This window comes from Salvelinus alpinus, chromosome 25 (assembly GCF_045679555.1).
Source record: "Salvelinus alpinus chromosome 25, SLU_Salpinus.1, whole genome shotgun sequence".
NCBI classification, from domain to species: Eukaryota; Metazoa; Chordata; class Actinopteri; order Salmoniformes; family Salmonidae; genus Salvelinus; species Salvelinus alpinus.
The window spans coordinates 34,338,015-34,358,805 of record NC_092110.1 but is presented as its reverse complement, the minus strand read 5'-3'; the positions used below and the strand labels follow the sequence as shown (position 1 = coordinate 34,358,805).

Below are 20,791 nucleotides of genomic sequence, written 5' to 3'. Positions count from 1 at the left end.
AATAGCACATTTTTATGGAAACTGCTAGCTAAAATGCATAAACGAAAATAAACAAATTGCAAAGACAGGCAATCCAGCTCATGAAGTTATACATATACAGTACCAGTCAAACGTTTGGATACACCTACTCATTCAAGGGTTTCTCTTTATCTTTACTATTTTCTACAGTGAAGTATTTTCTAATAGTGAAGACCATCAAAACTATGAAATGACACACATGAAATCATGTAGTATGTCATGTAGTGCCTTGATGACAGCTTTGCACACTCTTGGCATTCTCTCAACCAGCTTCACCTGTAATGCTTTTCCAACAGTCTTGACGCAGTTCCCACATATGCAGAACACTTGTTGGCTGCTTTTCCTTCACTCTGTGGTCCAACTCATCCCAAACCATCTCAATTGGGTTGAGGTCGGGTGATTGTGGAGGCCAGGTCATCTGATGCAGCACCCTCACTCTCCTTCTTGGTCAAATAGCCCTTACACAGCCTGGAGGTGTTGGATCATTGTCCTGTTAAAAAAAACAAATGATAGTCCCACCAAGCGCAAATCAAATGGGATGGCGTATCGCTGCAGAATGCTGTGGTAGCCATGCTGGTTAAGTGTGCCTTGAATTAGAAATAAATCACTGACAGTGTCACCAGCAAAGCACCATCACACCACCTCCTCCATGCTTCATGGTGGGAACCACACATGCGGAGATCATCCGTTCACCTACTCTGTGTCTCACAAAGACATGGCGATTGGAACCAAAAATCTCAGTTGGACTCATCAGACCAAAGGACAGATTTCCACCGGTCTAGTGTCCATTGCTCGTGTTTCTTGGCCCAAGCAAGTCTCTTCTTATTGGTGTCCTTTTAGTAGTGGTTTCTTTGCAGCAATTTGACCATGAAGGCCTAATTCACGCTGTCTCCTCTGAACAGTTGATGTTGATGTGGCTGTTACTTGAACTCTGCGAATCATTTATTTGTGCTGCAATTTCTGAAGATGGTAACTCTTATGAATGTATCCTCTGCAGCAGAGTTAACTGGGTCTTCCATTCCTGTGGCGGTCCTCATGAGAGCCAATATCATCACAGCGCTTGATGGTTTTTGCGACTGCACTTGAAGAAACTTTCAAAGTTCTTGAAATGTTCCTTATTGGCTGACCTTCATGTCTTGAAATAATGATCGACTGTCATTTCTCTTTGCTTATTTGAGCTGTTCTTGCCATAATATGGACTTGGTCTTTTACCAAATAGGGCTATCTTCTGTCTACCACCCCTACCTTGTCTCAACACAACTGATTTGGCTTAAACGCATTAAGAAGGAAATTCCACAAATTTACTTTTAACAAGGCACACCTGTTAATTGAAATGCATTCCAGTTGACTACCTCATGAAGCTGGTTGAGAGAATGTCAAGTGTGCAAAGCTGTCATCAAGATAAATGGTGGCTACTTTGAAGAATATCACATTTAAAATGTATTTTGATTTGTTTAACGCTTTTTCGTTACTACATGATTCCATATGTGTTGATGTCTTCATTGTAGATTATCAATGTAGAAAATGGTAAAAATAAAGAAAAACCCTTGAATGAGTCGGTGTGTCCAAACCTTTAACTGGTACTGTATATACAGTGCATTCGGAAAGTATTAAGACACATTCACGTTTTCTTCATTTTGTAACATTACAGCCTTATTCTAAAATGGATCTATTTTTAAACTGATCCTCAATCAACACCCAATACCCCATAATGACAAAGCAAAAACAGGGGTTTAGAAATTTTTGCAAATGTTTTAAAACATACTTGTGAAATGTACATAAGTATTCAGACCCTTTACTCAGTACTTTGTTGAAGCACCTGAGGCAGCGATTACAGCCTAGAGTCTTCTTGGGTATGACGTTACAAGCTTGGCACACCTGTATTTGGGGAGATTCTCCCATTCTTCTCTGCAGGTTCTGTCACGTTTGCACAGGTATTTTGAGGTCTCTCCAGAGATGTTCAATCGGGTTCAAGTCTGGGCTCTGACTGGACCACTCAAGAACATTGAATACTGAAGCCACTCCTGCTTTGTCTTGGCTGTGTGCTTAGGGTCGTTGTCCTGTTGGAAGGTTAACCTTCACCCCAGTCTGAGGTCCTGAGTGCTCTGGAGCAGGTTTTTATCAAGGATGTTTCTGTACTTTGCTCTGTCCATCATTCCCTCTCCTGACTAGTCTCCCAGGTCCTGCCACTGAAAAACATTCCCACAACTGATGCTGCCACCACCATGCTTCACCATTGGGATGGTATTTGCCAAGTGATGAGCGGTGCCAGGTTTCCTCCAGACGTGATGCTTGGCATTCAGGCCAGAGTTCAATCTTGGTTTCATCAGACAAGATAATCTTGTTTCTCATGGTCTGAGAGTCCTTTAGGTGCCTTTTTGACAAACTCCAAGCGGGCTATCGTGTGCCTTTTTTACTGAGTAATGGCTTCCGTCTGACCACTCTACCATAAAGGCCTGATTGGTGGAGTGCTTCAGAGATGGTTTTCTTTCTAGAAGGTTCTCTCATCTCCACAGAGGAACTCTGGCAGAGTAACCATTGGGTTCTTGGTCACCTCCCTGACCAAGGCCCTTCTCCCCCGATTGCTCAGTTTGGCCGGGCGGCCAGCTCTAGGAAGAGTCTTGGTGGTTCCAAACTTCTTCCATTTAAGAATGATGGGGACCTTCAATGCTGCAGAAATTGTTGGTACCCTTCCCCAGATCTGTACCACGACACGTGGACTCCAAGTTGTAGAAACATCTCAAGGATGATCAATGGAAACAGGATGCACCTGAACTAAATTCCAAGTCTCATAGCAAAGGGTCTGAATACTTATGTAAATAAGGTATTTCTGTAAAAAAAAAAAAGTTACTTTTGCAAAAATTCAAAATACCAGTTTTCGCTTTGTCATTATGGGGTATCATGTGTACATAAAAGTAGTTACATTTATTTTAGAATAAGGCTGTAGTTTAACAAAGTGTGTGTGTGTGGGGGGGGGGGTCTTTCCGAATGCACTGTACAGTAGGTAGGAGCTTATTAATGTTATTTTTGGTGAGTTTGGACATTTACAAGCAAAATGTAAATGAGACATTACGCAAATGAACAACATTTTGACGCATGCTTCTCCTTAAGGAAGAACAGTACTGACTCTGGAGCAGCACGTGTACACGCTGTGTCTGTTTGGAGTCTGGAGACTCTGTAGGGCAACAGGCCTGCCTGCTTTGCTCAAGGAGGGGGGGGCCTTTAGCCTACAGATAACTCATCCAAAAAGCTTGGACTTCTCAAACATGGCAGAAAGTTAATATAATGGCCCGTCACCTTATTAATTCAGCCACTTAGATAACTAGCAAGTTAAATTGCAAGTTAATTTACTTGTGTGGCTGCTCGCCAAAGAGCGTTGCACTTCTATTTTCAGCTGAATGTGCTGCACTAATGTATTTTCTGTGTAGGAAAACTATATTTGCACGTCCCTGATCACTCTATTGAATAAAATACTTGACATTCAATATAAAATGTAACCGGAGTCAATACACAGCTGGACTAACCTGCTCCCGCTTTCTCACGTTGCGCCATTTATAAACAAACATGTGACTGGCTCAGCTGTTTTAGGGAACTACAGGAAGCTTCATAATGTGACATGTGAGGAACACGATCTGCTTCGTCTCCTAACGTATTGCACAAGTTGACTGCAGGTATAAACTTAAAGTAGATACAAATATAAAAATGTATTGAAAAACTTCAAAAAAAATTGTTTCAACCTTATTGACGTTTTTGAAAAACCATCCCTTGGCTATTTCCAAATACCCCGGTGTACAGTATAGAACCCAAGCCTGCATTACACACACATTTTGTATTTTTTCAAGAGATGTTGGAAGAAAGAAATCATATTTTTCCACTCCTGTTCCCAAGACAAAATTAAAGTTTGCATAATTCTACTGCAAGAAATCCATAATTCTGCAGGAGTTCATATTACATTATGCTACAAGGTGAGAGGTTATAGACCTACAGTGAGTGTCCATATTTCAGCTACTATTCCATTTAACCCATATCAACTTAAATGAGGAATATTATGTTTTCATGGATACAGGGAAACTCGTGAGCGGAATATCAAAGATGCATGTAAACATCGTTTCCCGAAATAAGACGTTAAGCGGGATATGAGCTACTATCCAGAATACTGTGCACATGTAAACGTGGTCAATGTGTCTGTCCATAACTCCAACCTGAGGACAAGGGCATAGTAATTGTGTGGTGTTTAAATTGTCTTTCACTGGCCCTTCAACCCCAGACAGTGTCAGAGTTGTAGAGTTGGGCAATATCTCAAGAGACACTAACGCCATGTCACCCTGCAGTACTGTGAATAAGTCTAGGGTAAATTCAGATTTAAGCACGGGCCCTTACTGCACCCCAGACAAAGTGCGCTGGTACGTACAGTTTGTCCTATCCCACGTACTAACTAATTGTTTACTTTGTTAATATTACACTAAAGGGCCGACACTCAAGTTACTCACTCCAGTTGCTGTTAGTTTTTCAGCCCAATTCCACCGGACAGTTTAAGTTTTTCGAGCACCTTGGCTGTCATTTCAGATATGGTTAAAGTATGGGGGGACAAATATTTTGAATTGCAGCTGCAAGGCCCTGGGAAACGGTAGCCATTGTTGTCACTGGAGGTAGCTGTGAACACATCCCATTAAAGACTACAGCCATGCCGGCTCGTATGGACCGCAGTCGCCCGCAGATGCTCACAAGCTGCTGTGACTGGCGTGCGAACAGGAGGAGTGGTGGTCGTGTCAGTGGTATTCATATCCTCCCCCTCCCCACTTGATCAGATCTCCATATCTCTTCCCAGTGTTTTCCCTAAGGACATTGAGTAGCCAGCCAAATAGTCTACTCTTTTAATTTAGTTTGTGGCAAAAACCTAAGAAAAAAGGTTGTGTTCTGTCAAGTAAACATTGATTCCCTGTTGAGAAACTATATATAGAATTGCAGGAAAATGGTTTTAGAAATGCAAACATTTTCATTAGCTTTTATAAAATTCTATCTGTTTTTATTTTATCGTTTTGGAGCGGAATGAGGTGCTCCACTACCTATTGATCAGCAGACGACAACCAGCAGTAGCCTACCTGTGTGCAAATTTAGAGAGCCAAATGAACTGCTCTCTCACCGATGCAGTTGCCGACATTGACCTCAAAGATCCGGTCAACCCATGACGAGTCACTTTAGCGGTCACTGGCAAGTCGTGACAGGAGCTTAGGAAAATACAAACGAGATCTTTGGTTGTTCCCGACGCAATACCATGGATTTTTAAGTACGTTGTAAGATTTATGAATGACAAAGGGATAGGAGATTGACCTTATTCCGTCATTTCGACACCTTTTATGAACTAGTCAACACTTCCTGTTCGATCGTCAGGCTGTTTACTATGCGCCCCAACTCCTTTGCTGGCTATATGAAACACGTGAATGAAAATAAATGAATGTGCCACAAAACAAAAATGATATGGATTTCAACTCATCGTTACCACTTACATTACATGACAAAGAATCATCATGCTCTCCCTTCGGCGTGAAAATACATTTGACTGCAGCCAACCACAGCACACACAGATTACATAGGTACCTGGAGGCGGGACAGACGGTCGACTGACAAACCAGCAGTTTCCTTGTCATTGCTTGTTTTTAGACTGACAGGTGCCTTTCCTATCAATAGATCACGAGAAGATGCATATCTTAGTGGGAGAAAGCTACACAGACTTCTCACTAGCGTATTGAGACTTTGAAATGAAAACAAGCCGAGGAAAAGGCGCTTAGAGAACGACACTTTCTTCCTCTATGGTCTTCTACTGCCAGAGGGCTAGCTAGCAACAGGATAATGTTTTGCTTCTGTCTTTTGATGTCTAATATTGTTTCTGTTCAGTTGCCAGCCGTGCTGCTAGGGACTCGGAGTTATATTGGTGCTGTTTAAAGTCATGTCCTTGATCAGGTCGTACATTTCGGAGGGACAGAATAATCTCTCGCATGAAAGCTGACGTGGCTCTTGCTATAAATCCCCCGTAAACCCCCTCTCCAAAGCTCCCCTGAAGATACTCTCTGTTTTCATCTCTCTCTTGCTCCATTTCTTACCCGCCTCTGTCGCTCACTCTCCTGCTTTTACTCACTGTCTCTGTGAGTGATATGCTGCTGGCAGATGGAGTCAGGGCCTGGGTGTATCTGTGCCAGGGCCTTGGCCATAGACATGGAACACAGCAGGGAGGCTGCATACCCAGATTTATGTAGGACCTAGAAAAGGCTCTGTTTTGATGGGGAGGTTTTGGAGGGGAGTGATGAGCCTGGGGCAAATACATTTCATCCCTGATCATTATAACCATGTAAGGACTTCACCAGGTTGTTTTTGTGCCTTTTCTTTTTTTATTTCACCTTTATTTAGCCTGGTAGGCCAGTTGAGAAGTTCTCATTTCCAACTGCAACAAAAACAGGAGTTACACATGTAATAAACAGACGTACAGTCAATAACCCAATAAAGTCTTTATACAGTGTGTGCAAATGTAGTAAGGATGTAAGGCAATAAATAGGCCATAGTGGCGAAGTAATTACAATTTAGCAATTAACACTGGAGTGATAGATGTGCAGATGAGTCTGCGGAGTGGAACTGTGAAGACCCAAGTCAAACAACACAAGACCACCGCAGAACGTTCTTCAAGTTGTTTCTCTCTCCTGTTCGGTCTCTCTCTGTCACCCCTTTCTTGCTTTTACAAATGATTCTTCACACGCTGGTGCACACGCGCCCACACACACAGTGATGCGCGTGCGCACACACTGTCGATATTTTGATTCATTGGTCTGTAGCACGGACGGACCTGTGACGATGTGAAAGGAGAACTTATTTTGTACTTTTTTTTCTGAAAAGGCAAAGCGAATACTGTAACTAGGGCTGGCACAATTATTGTGTAATCGCGTAAACAATAATTATGGACTATAACCGTGAACTTAAAAAACAATCCTCTTAATGCATTTGTTTTAGAGGAAGAGGGATTGAACTTTATATTCAAGTAGATATAGTTTACCCATTAGCAGTTTTTCACTTCTATATGAAGTGGGTAAATTTGGTAATCATTTTATGGGCAGAACGTGCATGGTCAGAAGGAGAAGCTTAATTTCCAAAAGTTCCAAGTGGTTAAAACCATTCATTTTTGAGACTAGTGTGTCGGATTCATTAGCTATGTCATAGCTAGTTTTCGAATATGCATTATCATACAAGCTCAAAACATGTTTTTACAATTAATAACCGTGGCTATTTGCATGACAATTAATCATTACCTATAATTCCATAATCATTACAGCCCTAACTGCAACATTGCAGTTTAACGATTGCTGACATTGCGCAATCAATATTGTTAAGGGACGTGTCCACTCTTGTCCCCCCTACAGGCTCTTATCAAGTCTTGATGTTACCAGGAAGGAAAGAAGTAAACATGGTTGATTTGTCATTGATTTTCAGGTCCATCAAGTTTGTTTTATTCTGTCTGTTGGTCCGTCCTTTAGTTAACCTGGCATATAACCAGGTGTTTGGCTCATTCACAGAAACATTTTGGATTTCCAATAGGGTACGAGAAAGCCACAAAGACTTGACAGAAAGCTTGCAATTAAACACCTAAGTTGGTATTGATGTCAACCCAGAAAGGGGCATCTGCTTAGTTGCTATGTGGTCAGACTAAATTTACTTAAGTATCAAAAAATTATTGAGTGATATTTTATTTACACGGTATTACACCACATTTCATTACTCATACTAAGCAGTCATTTCTCAAGAAGGAAAGCAAAGAACATGTATTTAGTGTTTGTCGTCCAATTTCAGTTCCCTTTTATGAACTGCTACTATAGGCTTTCAGTTTAAGAGTCCTGAGTCGTGGCTCTATTGAAACGTCAAACGTCCTTTCATTTATTAAAAAATAAATTGCCACAAAAAAAGAAAGCAAGGAAAGTGACATGACAGGAAACGACAGAACCGAACATTATAAGATGGTTTTCTTTTTGGAAAAACAAAAAAAATGCAGCACAAGCATCAGGTTGCCGCCATCTTGTGGCTTCCACTGGCCTGCCAGTATCCAGCAGCACAACTGAGGACAGCCAAGAGTCCCACAGTTTGAGTCCTCAGTGTCTAAGCTAATAATATTAGACACAGACACACCATCTAAAGATGAGGTCGAAGCCATTGTCATTGGCTAGGGGCACCGAGCCGACGGGTATTAACAAATGTTTACGAGGAATAAGAACCCGAGGCTAGACTTCCAAATAAGGTAGCGAACTTTCAAACTTTTGGTTTGCCCGAAATCCTGATTGGAGGATTCCCGGAATCAGGAGGGAATAAGCAGGGAATCTGGATCCTCCAAGCAGGATTTCTAGAAAACCAAGGAATTTATTGAAAGTTCCCCGGAATTCTGCAACCCTACATCCGAAGTCAAGTGCAGGAGAAAGTTGTATTTTTTTTCCTCTTTCTATTCTTCCCTCTTTCATGGAGGGAACAGAATGTACTGGGAGCTGCAGGCAGGAAGAGTGGCTAAGGCCCTAATGATATGGTGCATGATTGTAACCTTGGTACAGCACAGCGGCCCACTTTAGTTCACCGGTGGCTGGGAGTGCTTTCACTTCCAAAATGCTTTGGCGTCGTTGGCGGCAGTACCCGATCTGGCCCCTCTCTCTCACTCGTCTCTCACTACTCTCACTTTTTCTTTCGGTCCCTTTCCTGGTCTTTATGACTCTCTCTTGCTCCTCCATTTTCTGTTTCTTGTGTGTTTTCTACTCCCCACTTCTATCTTTTATTATCTCTTTGTCCTGTTCCCTCACTCTTGTATTCACTGGCTTGTTTTCACATTTCTGCTGCCTCCTTGTGAAGTCTTCAGTGAATCTGGTCCTCTGCCACTCTGTAGGCACTGCTCCTTACAGAGCCCCCTCCTACCCACCACACCTTAGGCAACCCTGTATCCCTCTGACCTGGACCCTTTCAACCAGGGAATTTCAAGGCTTTTATTTTACCGAGAAGTTTCAAGTTTAGTCGTACTTTTGGTCATGTAGTGTATGTGGAAGCCTGCTCGTCGAACATCTCATTTCAAAGTCATGTGCGTTAATATTGATGTATCAGGGAAGGGGGGGGGGGGGTTAATTTGAGCAGTATTAGCATAAGTAAATAAGCAGCAGCAGTTGTGGGGTGTGTTTGTGTGTGGTTGTGTGGAGAGTAGGCAGGTCAGCCGTGATACAAGTCCATATTCAACATCCATCTATGTCTGAGGATGTCGGGAGATCACGTGGAAACCGGCTACTAGGGACAGCAGTGAACGCCGTTACCGTCAAGTAGGCTTTGGTTTTGCTAGGGCGCTGTGGAGGGGGGATGCATGGGCGTAAGCATCCGCCTCTGATTCAAAAGGTAGCATGTTCAAATCCAGCAATAGGCATTATAACAACAACATCAACTTTCTATCTCAAACCTTTTGTTGTTATAAGCCTATCCCAAACCTTAACCATTAACCATTTTGGAGTTAACTCTGAATTTTTAAGGTTAGGCATTAATGCCCAAACATAACCTTAAACATCCAGAGTTAATGTCTGAACTTAAACACTTTGAAATTTGGAATAAATGTGACGTTTTGAGAAACATGGATGAACATCTAATTTTGAGGTGAAACTGTGAGCTTGTAGTGGAGAGTCAGTGCAGATGCTCAGGCCAGTTCAAGTGTTCCGCAGTCTTGTAGATACCAACAGGCTCGGAGACCGTTTCTATCAGACCTCATGCTCCAATACCATCTGCCCGACCGGAAAGGGAGTGAACAAATAAAATAAAACATTTGGTCACACATATTTAGCAGATGTTATTGCGTGTGTAGCAAAATGCTCGTGGCTGGGTTGTGTAGGTTCCTTGATGATGCTGAGACAGTCTTGTATTTGTTGGAAAATGGCCCTAGTGATGTACTGGGCCATCTTCACCACCTCTGAAGGGTCTTTTGGCAGTTGCTCGGTGCCCCCTTACCCCTAGCTCCCATGCCGCGGCCTTATTCATCTCAATGACAGTAATTAGAGTTAAGTAATGCACTTCCCCTCCAGATTTTAGGAAATGGAGGGAGCCTAAGCGGGAGCTGAGTTAAGGTGACCTATTTTCAACTTTTTCCTATGTTCACGGTGCAGAGTAGAGTAGAGTAGAGAAGCAACGCAAGGTCTGGACATGTTTTTCTAGAAGGGTTGTGAGAATGGATGCACTTGTCGACACATTGACCGGAAATTACTTCGTGGTGGGACCTCCGTCAATCAAACGCCCGGCACAGTAAGGATGCTCGTTCTGTCTGTCCCTCACAGGATCACGTCCCTCTTGCTGCAGTGCTTTGGTTGGTTCTGAACAGACACATTTGTGAGGAATGTGCTCAGGAAAACGGGCATTTGTCGCTGCCCCCTCCAGGTTTTTCATAATCGACAAACAAAGCAACGTTTTCTCTGAAATGAAATGGCGTGTTCCTGTCTCACCACCTCCTCCTTCCAAACCTGTTCTTGCCCAAACAACTCCACACCTGTGGCATTGTGTCATGATAATGAAGACACATTTTGTGATCACATTCGAGCAATCATTCAGAATGCTTGGCATTTGGGACAGGCATCTAGAGAAGCCAACATATGAAAGGGTGCAGCTCCTCTCGTTCCTCGTGGGTACATTTACATTTACATTTAAGTCATTTAGCAGACGCTCTTATCCAGAGCGACTTACAAATTGGAAAGTTCATACATATTCATCCTGGTCCCCCCGTGGGGAATGAACCCACAACCCTGGCGTTGCAAGCGCCATGCTCTACCAACTGAGCCACACGGGACCGTGTGTGGTACCCAGGGGTGTGCAGTCTTGTGGTTTCACGTTGTGCCTGAGACTCATTCCTTTACCCCTCCATTGGACTGGCATGATGCAGCTAATGAGGCCATGGCTCTGATAAGCGCAGGTATGTTGATTGCCTTGGCAGAGGTCGCCGTGCCAGAGTCGCTTTGCACGCACTGCTGGTTCTGAAGTCTTTCGCTGGCACGGTTGGCATGCGTGTTTAAGAGAGGAGGCAGGGACTGACCTGGCACCGCGATGGGGGGGCGCGCGCGCCTGCCAAGATGGGAGTCTGGCCCCTGGGGCCGTTTGGACCAGGCCTGGACCGAGATCTGAGTACTTTCATCTGTCCTGGCCCGAGAGACTTGACTTTGAGAGATGCTCAAGAGGGAATGGCATAAGTGAATACCAGACTTAACAGGCAATGTTACATGAGAGAGTAAATAGTTTTATTTCTTAACCTCTCTGGGATATTCGGGATGCTAGCGTCCCACCTCAACAGCCAGTGAAATTGCAGGGTGCCAAATTCAAAACAACAGAAATCCCATAATTAAAATTCCTCAAACATACAAGTATTTTACACCATTTTAAAGATAAACTTGTTGTAAATCCAGCCACGGTGTCTGATTTCAAAAAGGGTTTACGACGAAAGCACACCAAACGATTATGTTAGGTCAGTACCTAGTCACAGAAAAACACAGCCATTTTTCCAGCCAAAGAGAGGAGTCACAAAAAGCAGAAATAGAGATAAAATGAATCACTAACCTTTGATCTTCATCAGATGACACTCATAGGACTTCATGTTACACAATACATGTATGTTTTGTTCGATAAAGTAAATATTTATATCCAAAAATCTCAGTTTACATTGGCGCGTTATGTTCAGTAGTAGAGCCACATCAATTTACAGAAACACTGCTAACAGATACAAGTGTTATGCATGGAATTTTAGATCCACTTCTCCTTAATGCAACCGCTGTGTCAGATTTCAAAAAAGCTTTACGGAAAAAGCACACCATGCAATAATCTGAGTACAGCGCTCAGATAACAAACAAGCCAGTCACATATCCGCCATGTTGTGGAGTCAACAGAAGTCAGAAATAGCATTATAAATATTCACTTACCTTTGATGATCTTCATCAGAATGCACTCCCAGGAATCCCAGTTCCACAAATGTTTGATTTGTTCGATAAAGTCCATTTATGTCCAAATAACTCCTTTTTTCTTCGCACATTTAGTAGACAATCCAAACTGACGAGGCACGGGCAAGACCAGGCGGAAGTTCAGACAAAGTCATATTACAGTTCGTAGAAACATGTCAAACGAAGTATAGAATCAATCTTTAGGGTGTTTTTAACATAAATCTTTAATAATGTTTCAACAGGAGAATTCCTTTGTCTGTAGAAATGCGATGGAACGCAGCTAACTCTCACGTGAGCGCGCGGGATCAGCTCATGCCACTCTGGCAGACCTATGACTCATTCAGCTCCCATCCCTTCACAGTAGAAACACCAAACAAGGTTTTAAAGACTGTTGACATCTAGTGGAAGCCTTAGGAAGTGCAATTGGACCAAATCTCCACTATCTTGGATAGGCAAAGAGTTGAAAAACTACAAACCTCAGATTTCCCACTTCCTGGTTGTTTTTTTTCTCAGGTTTTTGCCTGCCATATGAGTTCTGTTATACTCACAGACATCATTCAAACAGTTTGAGAAACTTCAGAGTGGTTTCTATCCAAATCTACTAATGATATGCATATTCTAGCTTTCAGGACTGAGTAGCAGGCAGTTTACTCTGGGCACCTTTTTATCCAAGCTACTCAATACTGCCCCCCTGTCCCAAAGAAGTTGATGTGTTTTTGCACAGGACAGGCAGTTCTAGGAACCCTTGCTAATACGTTGTGCCTTATTTTCAATTTGAAAGCTAAAATAATTTTATAGACTCCCAACAATCCCTAAAAGATTACAAAACCACCAGACCCCATGAAAGAGGAGAATAATTAAACCTCAGTAGCGAAATGCTTTGATTTTAAAATGTGATGTGTTACGAAATAATCATTGCCATATTTACACTATGGGAATGTTGAACAAGCAGTTTAATGAAATGTGGGCGGAGTGGTTGTGGAGCATTATACAAAATGAGAAAAAAAATTGGTCTCTGTTGAAATGGGCCATTTTAATATGTTTTACAGTAGGCCAACATTCAAAAGACAGATGGAAGGATTCAAGTTAGGCCTAAGAGTGTTACTCCTTAGGGTTATTGTAGTGTGATGACTAGTTTGTTGGATAAAAGGCATTCATGGGTCTTCGTCATTGACCTTGTGGGATTCACAAACTCAATCCCTCTAGTATTCATTTTTCTGTACTACCAAGTTCAGCCCTCTTATTTTGATGTATCCCGTTCCTTCTCCTGGCTCCCTTACTGTTAGGAACTGCTGTGCTTTTAGAAAGGCTAATTGAATCGGGAGGAGGGGCGCAAAGGAAAGGTATGGATGTGGGGTCAATAAGTGATTGTGTGCGCAGATGACGTCCGCTCCTGGTTCGATATTCCCAGTGGGGGAGGGAAGAGATGGTTTTAGACATTCACCTGAGTCATGCATAGGAGGAAAGCATCAACGATAAGATTTATAGAAAACGTGCTGCCTGACAAGCTGGTTCTTTGTGTTAATGTCCCGCATTACCATCATCAGAGAGGGTTGCCATTACCAGGTACCTGTTCAGTCCACCAGGGGGTTATCAGGTGGACAGTAGCTTTGTGTAGGTGGGGATTATTTCATATAAACAGTGCTGTTGTAAATGGTAATAGGTTGCGGACTAATGACCCCATTTTATAGTTTGAACATCCAATAGAAAAGGATGCCTGCTGATTTTCCTGGTCTGACTGAAATATGGACTGTTTTTATCTACGCTGTCCTAATCATGAGTGGTGTGTAGCAATGCCCTGTGGCCGTTGCTGTCAGCAGAAACGCCAGTGAGAAATGGATGCTGGGACATTGGAGGCAGCAGGATGCAAGAAGGTGGGAGTAGCGTTCTTTTGAATGCTACCCTCCAGTGTCCTTAAGAGAAGGCAAGGTGAAATGTACCCTCGTAGAATTGCAGTTGGAGCATATTTTTAACTTCCATGGTCTGTCAGTTTGGTTGTCGTGATCTTGTTAATCTTCAGTCTAGGTTACTGTGTACATTTGACTATATGAGCACCTGCATGTGTGTATGTGCAGAATTACGTTGCTGCTCTTCTCACCCATCTGCTGGCTCTTTGCGTTACGGTGTGTATTTGCCTGTGCCCAGCTCTTCTCATGGTTTGTGTCGCAGTAATCAGGCGGAACTGTGAAATCAATTACAGGCAAACCAGCCCTCTCACTGTCTCTCGCGCACTCCCTGTTTCTCTCTCTCTCCCTATTGCTCTTTCTCCCTCTCTCTGAGCTACATGCTTTCACCATACTCAGGCCTCTTTACATCTCAGCAAACTGGACTTAATTATGTTAGTGTGTGATGCCTGCTAATGAATGTGACAAATTGAGGGAAGTTATTCAAGTTACTTTCAGTTTTGCTAATACTCTGAATCACTTTGATGACATTGGGGTCAGTGAGTAATAATTCGATACTGTGGTGAATTCTGTTATAACTCTGTTCCTTTTTTTCTCTTTCAGATGATCAACACCTATGTTGACCATCAAGCTGAGGGAAGTTGAAGGAATAAGACCCAACCAAAGGAAAAGGGAGAAGACATTGTGGGGAAAGGATAAAGGGACTGGACACAACCCAACATTACAAGCTTGTGACATTTTTTAACCAGAGAAGGACTGCCATACAAATGTGGACCTCCCAAAAAGTGTTCAAATAATTTCCCCTTTGCATCAAGAGGACAACAACAATAATCTCTGCGATGTCTGAAAATAAAGACATAACGAGTCGCCACCTGCAGCACAAGCTGCAGAGCCTGGGGCGACGGCTGGACGAGCTTGAGGAGGCCACCAACAAGCTCCAGAAGTCAGAAGATGAGCTGCTCGATCTGCAGGACAAGATCATCCAGGCAGAGGGCAGCAACTCCTCCATGCTGGGCGATGTTGAGGGACTGCGCAAGCGCCTGCTAAAGATTGAAGGCAAAGACGAGGAAGTGTGCAAGGCAGAGGACCTCTGCCGTACGGTGCGAGAGAAACTGGAGGAGGAGGAGAGCTTGACCCAGGACCTCAAGTCTGAGATTGAGTGCCTGCAGAGGAGAATGGCTGAGCTGGAGAAGTTGGAAGAGGCCTTCAGCAAGAGCAAGTCGGACTGCAGCCAGCTGTGCCTCAGTCTCAACGAGGAGAAGAATCTGACCCGGAAGCTGTCCTCAGAGCTGGAGGCCCTCAAGGACCGTGTGAAGGAAGTAGACACGTCAGAGGTAAGGCTGGACCGGGCAGAGCTGTTCCTGGCCGGGGAGCTGGAGAAGCTCAAGGGCCTCACTCAGACTTTTTTGAGTGAGAGGAAGAAACTCCTGGAGAAGCAAAAGGAGGATGAGAAGCTTATACTAAAACTGACAGAAAAGCTGGAGCGTCAGAACAGGATTGACCCGGTAGATCCCAGACGCATTGAAGACGACCTCTCATCCGGCCTGACCGGCAAGCTGGGGCGCAAGAAGAGCCTCGACTACCTGAAACTGGGCGACGACTTTGGGCTAAGGAACAAGTCCGAGAATGAGAAGAACAGACTTGAGGGCCAGGAAGACAACAAAGTCAAGGAACTCACCCAGGAAGTGGAGAGGCTGAAGAACCGTCTGAAGCAGCTGGAGCTGGTGGAAGAGGATCTTAAGAACACAGAGTCCAAGAATGGAGAGCTGCAGGAGAAGTTCCAACAGGAGAGATCCCGTAGCCGAGCACTCAACGATCAGGTGGAGCAGCTTAGAATGGAGCTGTGTGGAGGCAGCAGTCAAGGCAATGGAGGACCTAGCAGTCCAGCAAAGGTCCTTGAGAATGGCAAGGCAGAGAATGAGGAGATCAATGTCCGGGGTGGGTTCAGGCAGGTCAAGCCCAAGTACAGGCCTGCTGCAGAGCCAGCCACCCCCAAGTACAAGAGCAGAGAGCTGTCCCCGCAGCACAAGATGGAGACCAAGCTGAGGAGCAAAGAACTGAGCAACTCTGAGGAAAGTTCTCCAAAGTCTGTCAGGAGGGCACTCAGTCCTGCACACAAGAGCAGGAGGACACCCAAGACTGGAACATCAACTGCCTCTGACAATGGAGTGAAAGAAATAGGCAGAGGGGTAGAGGAGAAAACAACAAGAGGAGCAGCCCATACTCCTGTCGGCACATCTTTGAGTGACCGCAAGAAGCTCTCTGTTCTTAGTCGCTACCCTCCAGCAGCTAATGACCGGAAGGTATCTCAGAAACCAAGTGAGAGTGAAAGCAAAGTTGATACGTTTTCTAGATTGTATGTCGGTAGTGACAGTGAGTCGAACAATTCTGATGTGGTGCCTGAAAGCTCAAGCAAGAGCAACAGTGTCTCCCCACTTGAAAAGGATGCGTTTGCGTCTGACCTGGAGTCTGTGGACCAGGTTCAAGAGGCTCTTCCAGTGTCAAACCTCTCCAAAGCCAATGGCTCGTACATTGCCTACAAGTCCCACGTGTCCCCAATGGTCAGTGATCATGGCTCTGAGGGCCACTCCTCAGCCTCTGAGACTGAATCACCTGGGTCCAGGCCCTCAGAACCAGAACCTGTGCCTGAGGTGACAGCACTGAGTAGCAGAACCTCCACCACTCCCAAGTGCTCCAGATACTCTCGCGTACAGGACTCTCAGTCAGAGGGCTCCTCCACCAGGAGCTCGATTGACGAGGAGCAGCACATGCTGTTGGTTGCAGAAGGAGAATCCCTGGAGCCCACTCACACCCCGTCAGGTATAGAGCTCCGCAGGGTCTGCAGCCCACGGGAAGCCCTGAGGTCAAAGGCAGTCATCAAGCCAGCCATCGTGGAAATTGATAGGAAGGAAGTCATGATATCCGGAGGTGGGGCAGAGCCCTTGACCTCCTCCAATGGCAAGCCCAAAATCTCCACGAAACCAGTCCTGACCAGTAGCATCACTATCTACCCCAACGATCCCAGCTCTTCCAGGACCAGCAGCCGCAGCAGCAGTGTATCCAGCGAGCCACCAGTCAAGGAACGCCACACGTCCACCAGCAACATCGTCATCGGCCCCAGTGAGCACAGGGGAAGTATCTCCATCCCCTATGAGATCTCCATCCCCAAGAGAGAGATCACACCCTGGCCGTCCATGGATGGCCCTGACGAATCAGGGGTGCTAGGGATGGCCTGTGCAGAGACACACCTACTCCCCCGAAGCAACTTCAGCCTCCAGTCACCGGAGACCACCTCCGACTTCAACAACGACACAGAGTCGGGTTTCGAGAGCAGCAGTAGCAGCACTACCACCGTCACCAGCTGGAGGAGCCAACACCATGGCCACCACACCTCCCAGGACGACAGCCTCCCAGAGATGAGAAACGTGACGGTGCGAAGCACCTGGAAGAACAGGGGGGCGGCATCCGTGGACGAGCCTGGCCGGGGGGCCAGGATGTACGGGATGGGCTCTGAGGACGAGGCAGAGTCGGCCACCACGTGGAGGGCTTACCGCGCCACCACCATTCTGGACACGGAGGAGACGGTAAACGCCACAAGGGCTGCTACATCACGGACAGCCAAGCCTTCCCCAGCAGAGCTGTATATGCGCAGGATCAACAACAGTGTGGTGACCACCAGGGACATCGCAGAGCCAGTGTGCCGGAGAAAAAGCTCCCTGTCGCCCACTGAGGGAGGTCTGCGGATGAGTATCCCCCACGAGCCTGTCAGCGCTCAGAAGCTTGTTCCCTGGCGGACACAACCCATGGTGAGGACAACTTCTGTACTGTTTACAACCTGTTGTTAAGAAAACTAGTGTTCTTATACTTCCACCATTTGCTTACAATAGCTCTTGAGCCTGTTGCATATCTGGTCATTGAGTCTAGGCAAGGAAATGTTCAGAGATATTTGTCTCTATTAATATGATTAGAATATCGTTGCAGTTGTGCTCAACATATATTTTCATAAGGTTTACGTTGGATGTCTAAGCTTGGTCTTGACACATTACATCTGGAACTTTGACATGAGGACAGATCATTTGTAAGCCTCAAACAATAATTTTTGTAGTTATTTCTAAGGAGTAAGAGGGGGATGTTTTCTCTGTTTTTACTGTAACTAAATCTCTGAACATGTTGGGCACCAAACGGCCTTGAGTCTTGGCTCCGAGTGCATACCTACATTTAAAAGTACTCTCTTTACTTGTACTTTGCCAATGGCAATACAGCATATACATGTGTACTTACATTGCTAATCTTTGGAAAATATACTCCAGAAAACACCAACTGTAGCTTTCTGGTGTGCCCACTTTGAATGAGTGTTCCGATGCAATTTTTTTCACTGACGCCAGGCCTAAAATTTTTAAGCTTAGCACAGCAGTTATCTGAACCTGATTCCTCATGCCGAAGTAAGCACAAAGAGAAAAGGGTAGGACAAAAAAAGAGAGGGAGCATGAAAATGAAAAGACCTCAACAGGAAAAAGGTTAGAAAAAACTCAAGGGAAAGAAATAGCTTGCTTGTATTTTTTGTGCCTGAGCTTACCAACTGTGCCCTGCCAAGCCGGTGTCCTATTCCTGACATAATTGAAGATGAGCATTGTTCAAAGGCTCACCTCCCATGTATCTCGCCTCCATTTGAATCCGTTTGACTCCATTTCCCACAATGCACTGCAGACTGTTTTTCAAAAATTTCTTCATTGGAATTCAATTAAGTCTCTGGTGTCAGATTTTCAGATGAATATTTTAAGCATGACTTGTAGTCTGGTCGATTTATGTGTGAGTGAAGTCCTTGTGTCAGCTGTTTTGACAGGGACGCTTGGTCATTCATCTGACACCTCTTTTATTAAAGCACAGACGAGATACGAGCTTGTTCACACTAACTGGTAGACAGTGAGTCAATCTGACACGTACTGGGACAGCGAGATAAGAATGTATTTGACGTGAAGAAAAATATGCATTCTTATGTGAATTTTGAGAATGCAGAAAAGTGGAAGATTTAATTGCATTGCTGACTTTTTAGAATCAATGTGAATGTACCATGCTGAGTACCATGCATACGTGAGTCTACCCATCAATGGTTAGCTCTGTCCACATTTCACACTCCCTCCACTACATAGCATAACAAGCTTTTAGTTTCACACACAGTTGAAATGCATGTCTAGAACTGTCTGAATACTCTCGAGCCAAAAGGGCCTCATCATCATTCCTCTCTTATCCACAGCCACTTACAGTGGAGAGATGTACAACTCTAGACGTGTTAAAGATTATACAGGGCATCAAATAGATGAGGTAAAAATGACAACTGCCTCACAGTAAAACGACTTGTCCAATAGTGTGCTGTTTGTCAAGTGGCTACGCTAACACTAGCAAACCTAGGGAACTGGCTACAATAACATCTCAATTTGTCACACTGACAAACTAGCCTAGTGGATGGGAATCTAGTGTTTTCCTGCAGATAAACTGGACATAACCAGAGATGAAGATTGATGTTGCCAGTCGCAACCCCCCCATGCCCCTCACCCCTATCATCCATCAGCCACATTCATATTCATCTCCCATAGTGTATATCCTATGAAGGGGGGAAAAAACAAGCAAAAAAACAAGCTTATTGATGAAGTTGTCATTGAAATGGTCTTTCTGGGCTGTTTTGTGTCATTCGTAACTGCTTCATAACTCAAGTTCTGTTTATTTAATACAAGCAATAAGCAGGATTGTGTAGATCTGATGGGTCATCACACAACAGTGATGCTTGTTGTTGTCGTAGCCACTGAACTGTACTTTTCTGGGGTCCAGCTGATTAGGAGGGGATTAGGGGTCGCAAACCCACAGTGACCTGCCTGGTCAGGGGTCAAGGGGGTCAGGATTCCCTGTTTTAACAAATCTGCAGATGGGTCATTGTCACTCTGGGTTATCTGGTTGGCCGATGGGGTTCGGTTTGATACTGTGCAACACACCCAGCTCCACTCAGTCAGAACAAACAAAGAGGGCTCCAGCCCCAAGCCCTCCACCAAGCCTTTCATCTCCAGCCAAGCGAGCCATTCAAAAAATAACATGATGGCAACATGGCCCTTAGATCTATAATTACAGTAATTCTGCCTTATAAAGCCCCTCCTAACCATCATTATAAACCGTGTGGTTGGAGCCCTGAATGCTGAATGGCTGAAAGCCGTCGTATGACAGCCAGTATACCCCGGGTATGACAAAACATATATATTTTTTACTGCTCTAATTACGTTGGTAACCAGTTTATAATGGAAATTAGGATCCTCGGGGGGGAGTTGTGATATATGGCCAATATACCACGGCTAGGCTGTTCTTACGTACGACACATTGCGGAGTGCCTGGACACAGCCCTTAGCCATGGTATATTGGCCATATATCACAACCCCCCCGATATACCACACCTCCTCGTGCCTTATGGCTTAAGTGATTTATAAGCCAGCACAAGAATAAACACCCTACCTTGTAAACTTTTACTGCTTTCAAAGCTGTGTCTGAGTGGATTCGAAAGATGACTTACCAGTAAGTTGCTTTTAGAAGGCTCCCGAGGGGCGCTGCAGTCTAAGACACTGCATCTCAGTGCTAGAGGCGTCACTACAGACACCCTGGTTCAGCGGTCTAAGGCACTGCATCTCAGTGCTAGATGCGTCACTACAGACACCCTGGTTTGAATCCAGGCTGTATCACAACCGGCCGTGAGTGGGAGTCCCATAGGGCAGCGCACAATTGGCCCAGCGTCGTTCTGGTTTGGCCGGAGTAGGCCGTCATTGTAAATAAGAATTTGTTCTTAATTGACTTGCCTAGTTAAATATTGGTTAAATTTAAAATACATTTAAAAAAGGACATATGGTGATAAATTACAGAAAAGAG

General features: G+C 44.6%; 1 protein-coding gene across 3 annotated transcripts in view; it reads left to right on the top strand.

Annotated features, from left to right (window-relative positions):
* The window catches only part of LOC139553855 (leucine zipper protein 1-like), a 72,326-nt gene that overhangs the window by 37,141 nt on the left and 14,394 nt on the right, over window positions 1–20,791 (top strand). For all 3 annotated transcript variants that reach the window (XM_071366598.1, XM_071366599.1, XM_071366600.1), the window contains one exon: window positions 14,492–17,694. In XM_071366598.1, the coding sequence (XP_071222699.1) occupies window positions 14,728–17,694 (2,967 nt within the window). In that variant the 5' untranslated portion in view covers window positions 14,492–14,727. The remainder of the gene's footprint in view (window positions 1–14,491; window positions 17,695–20,791) is intronic.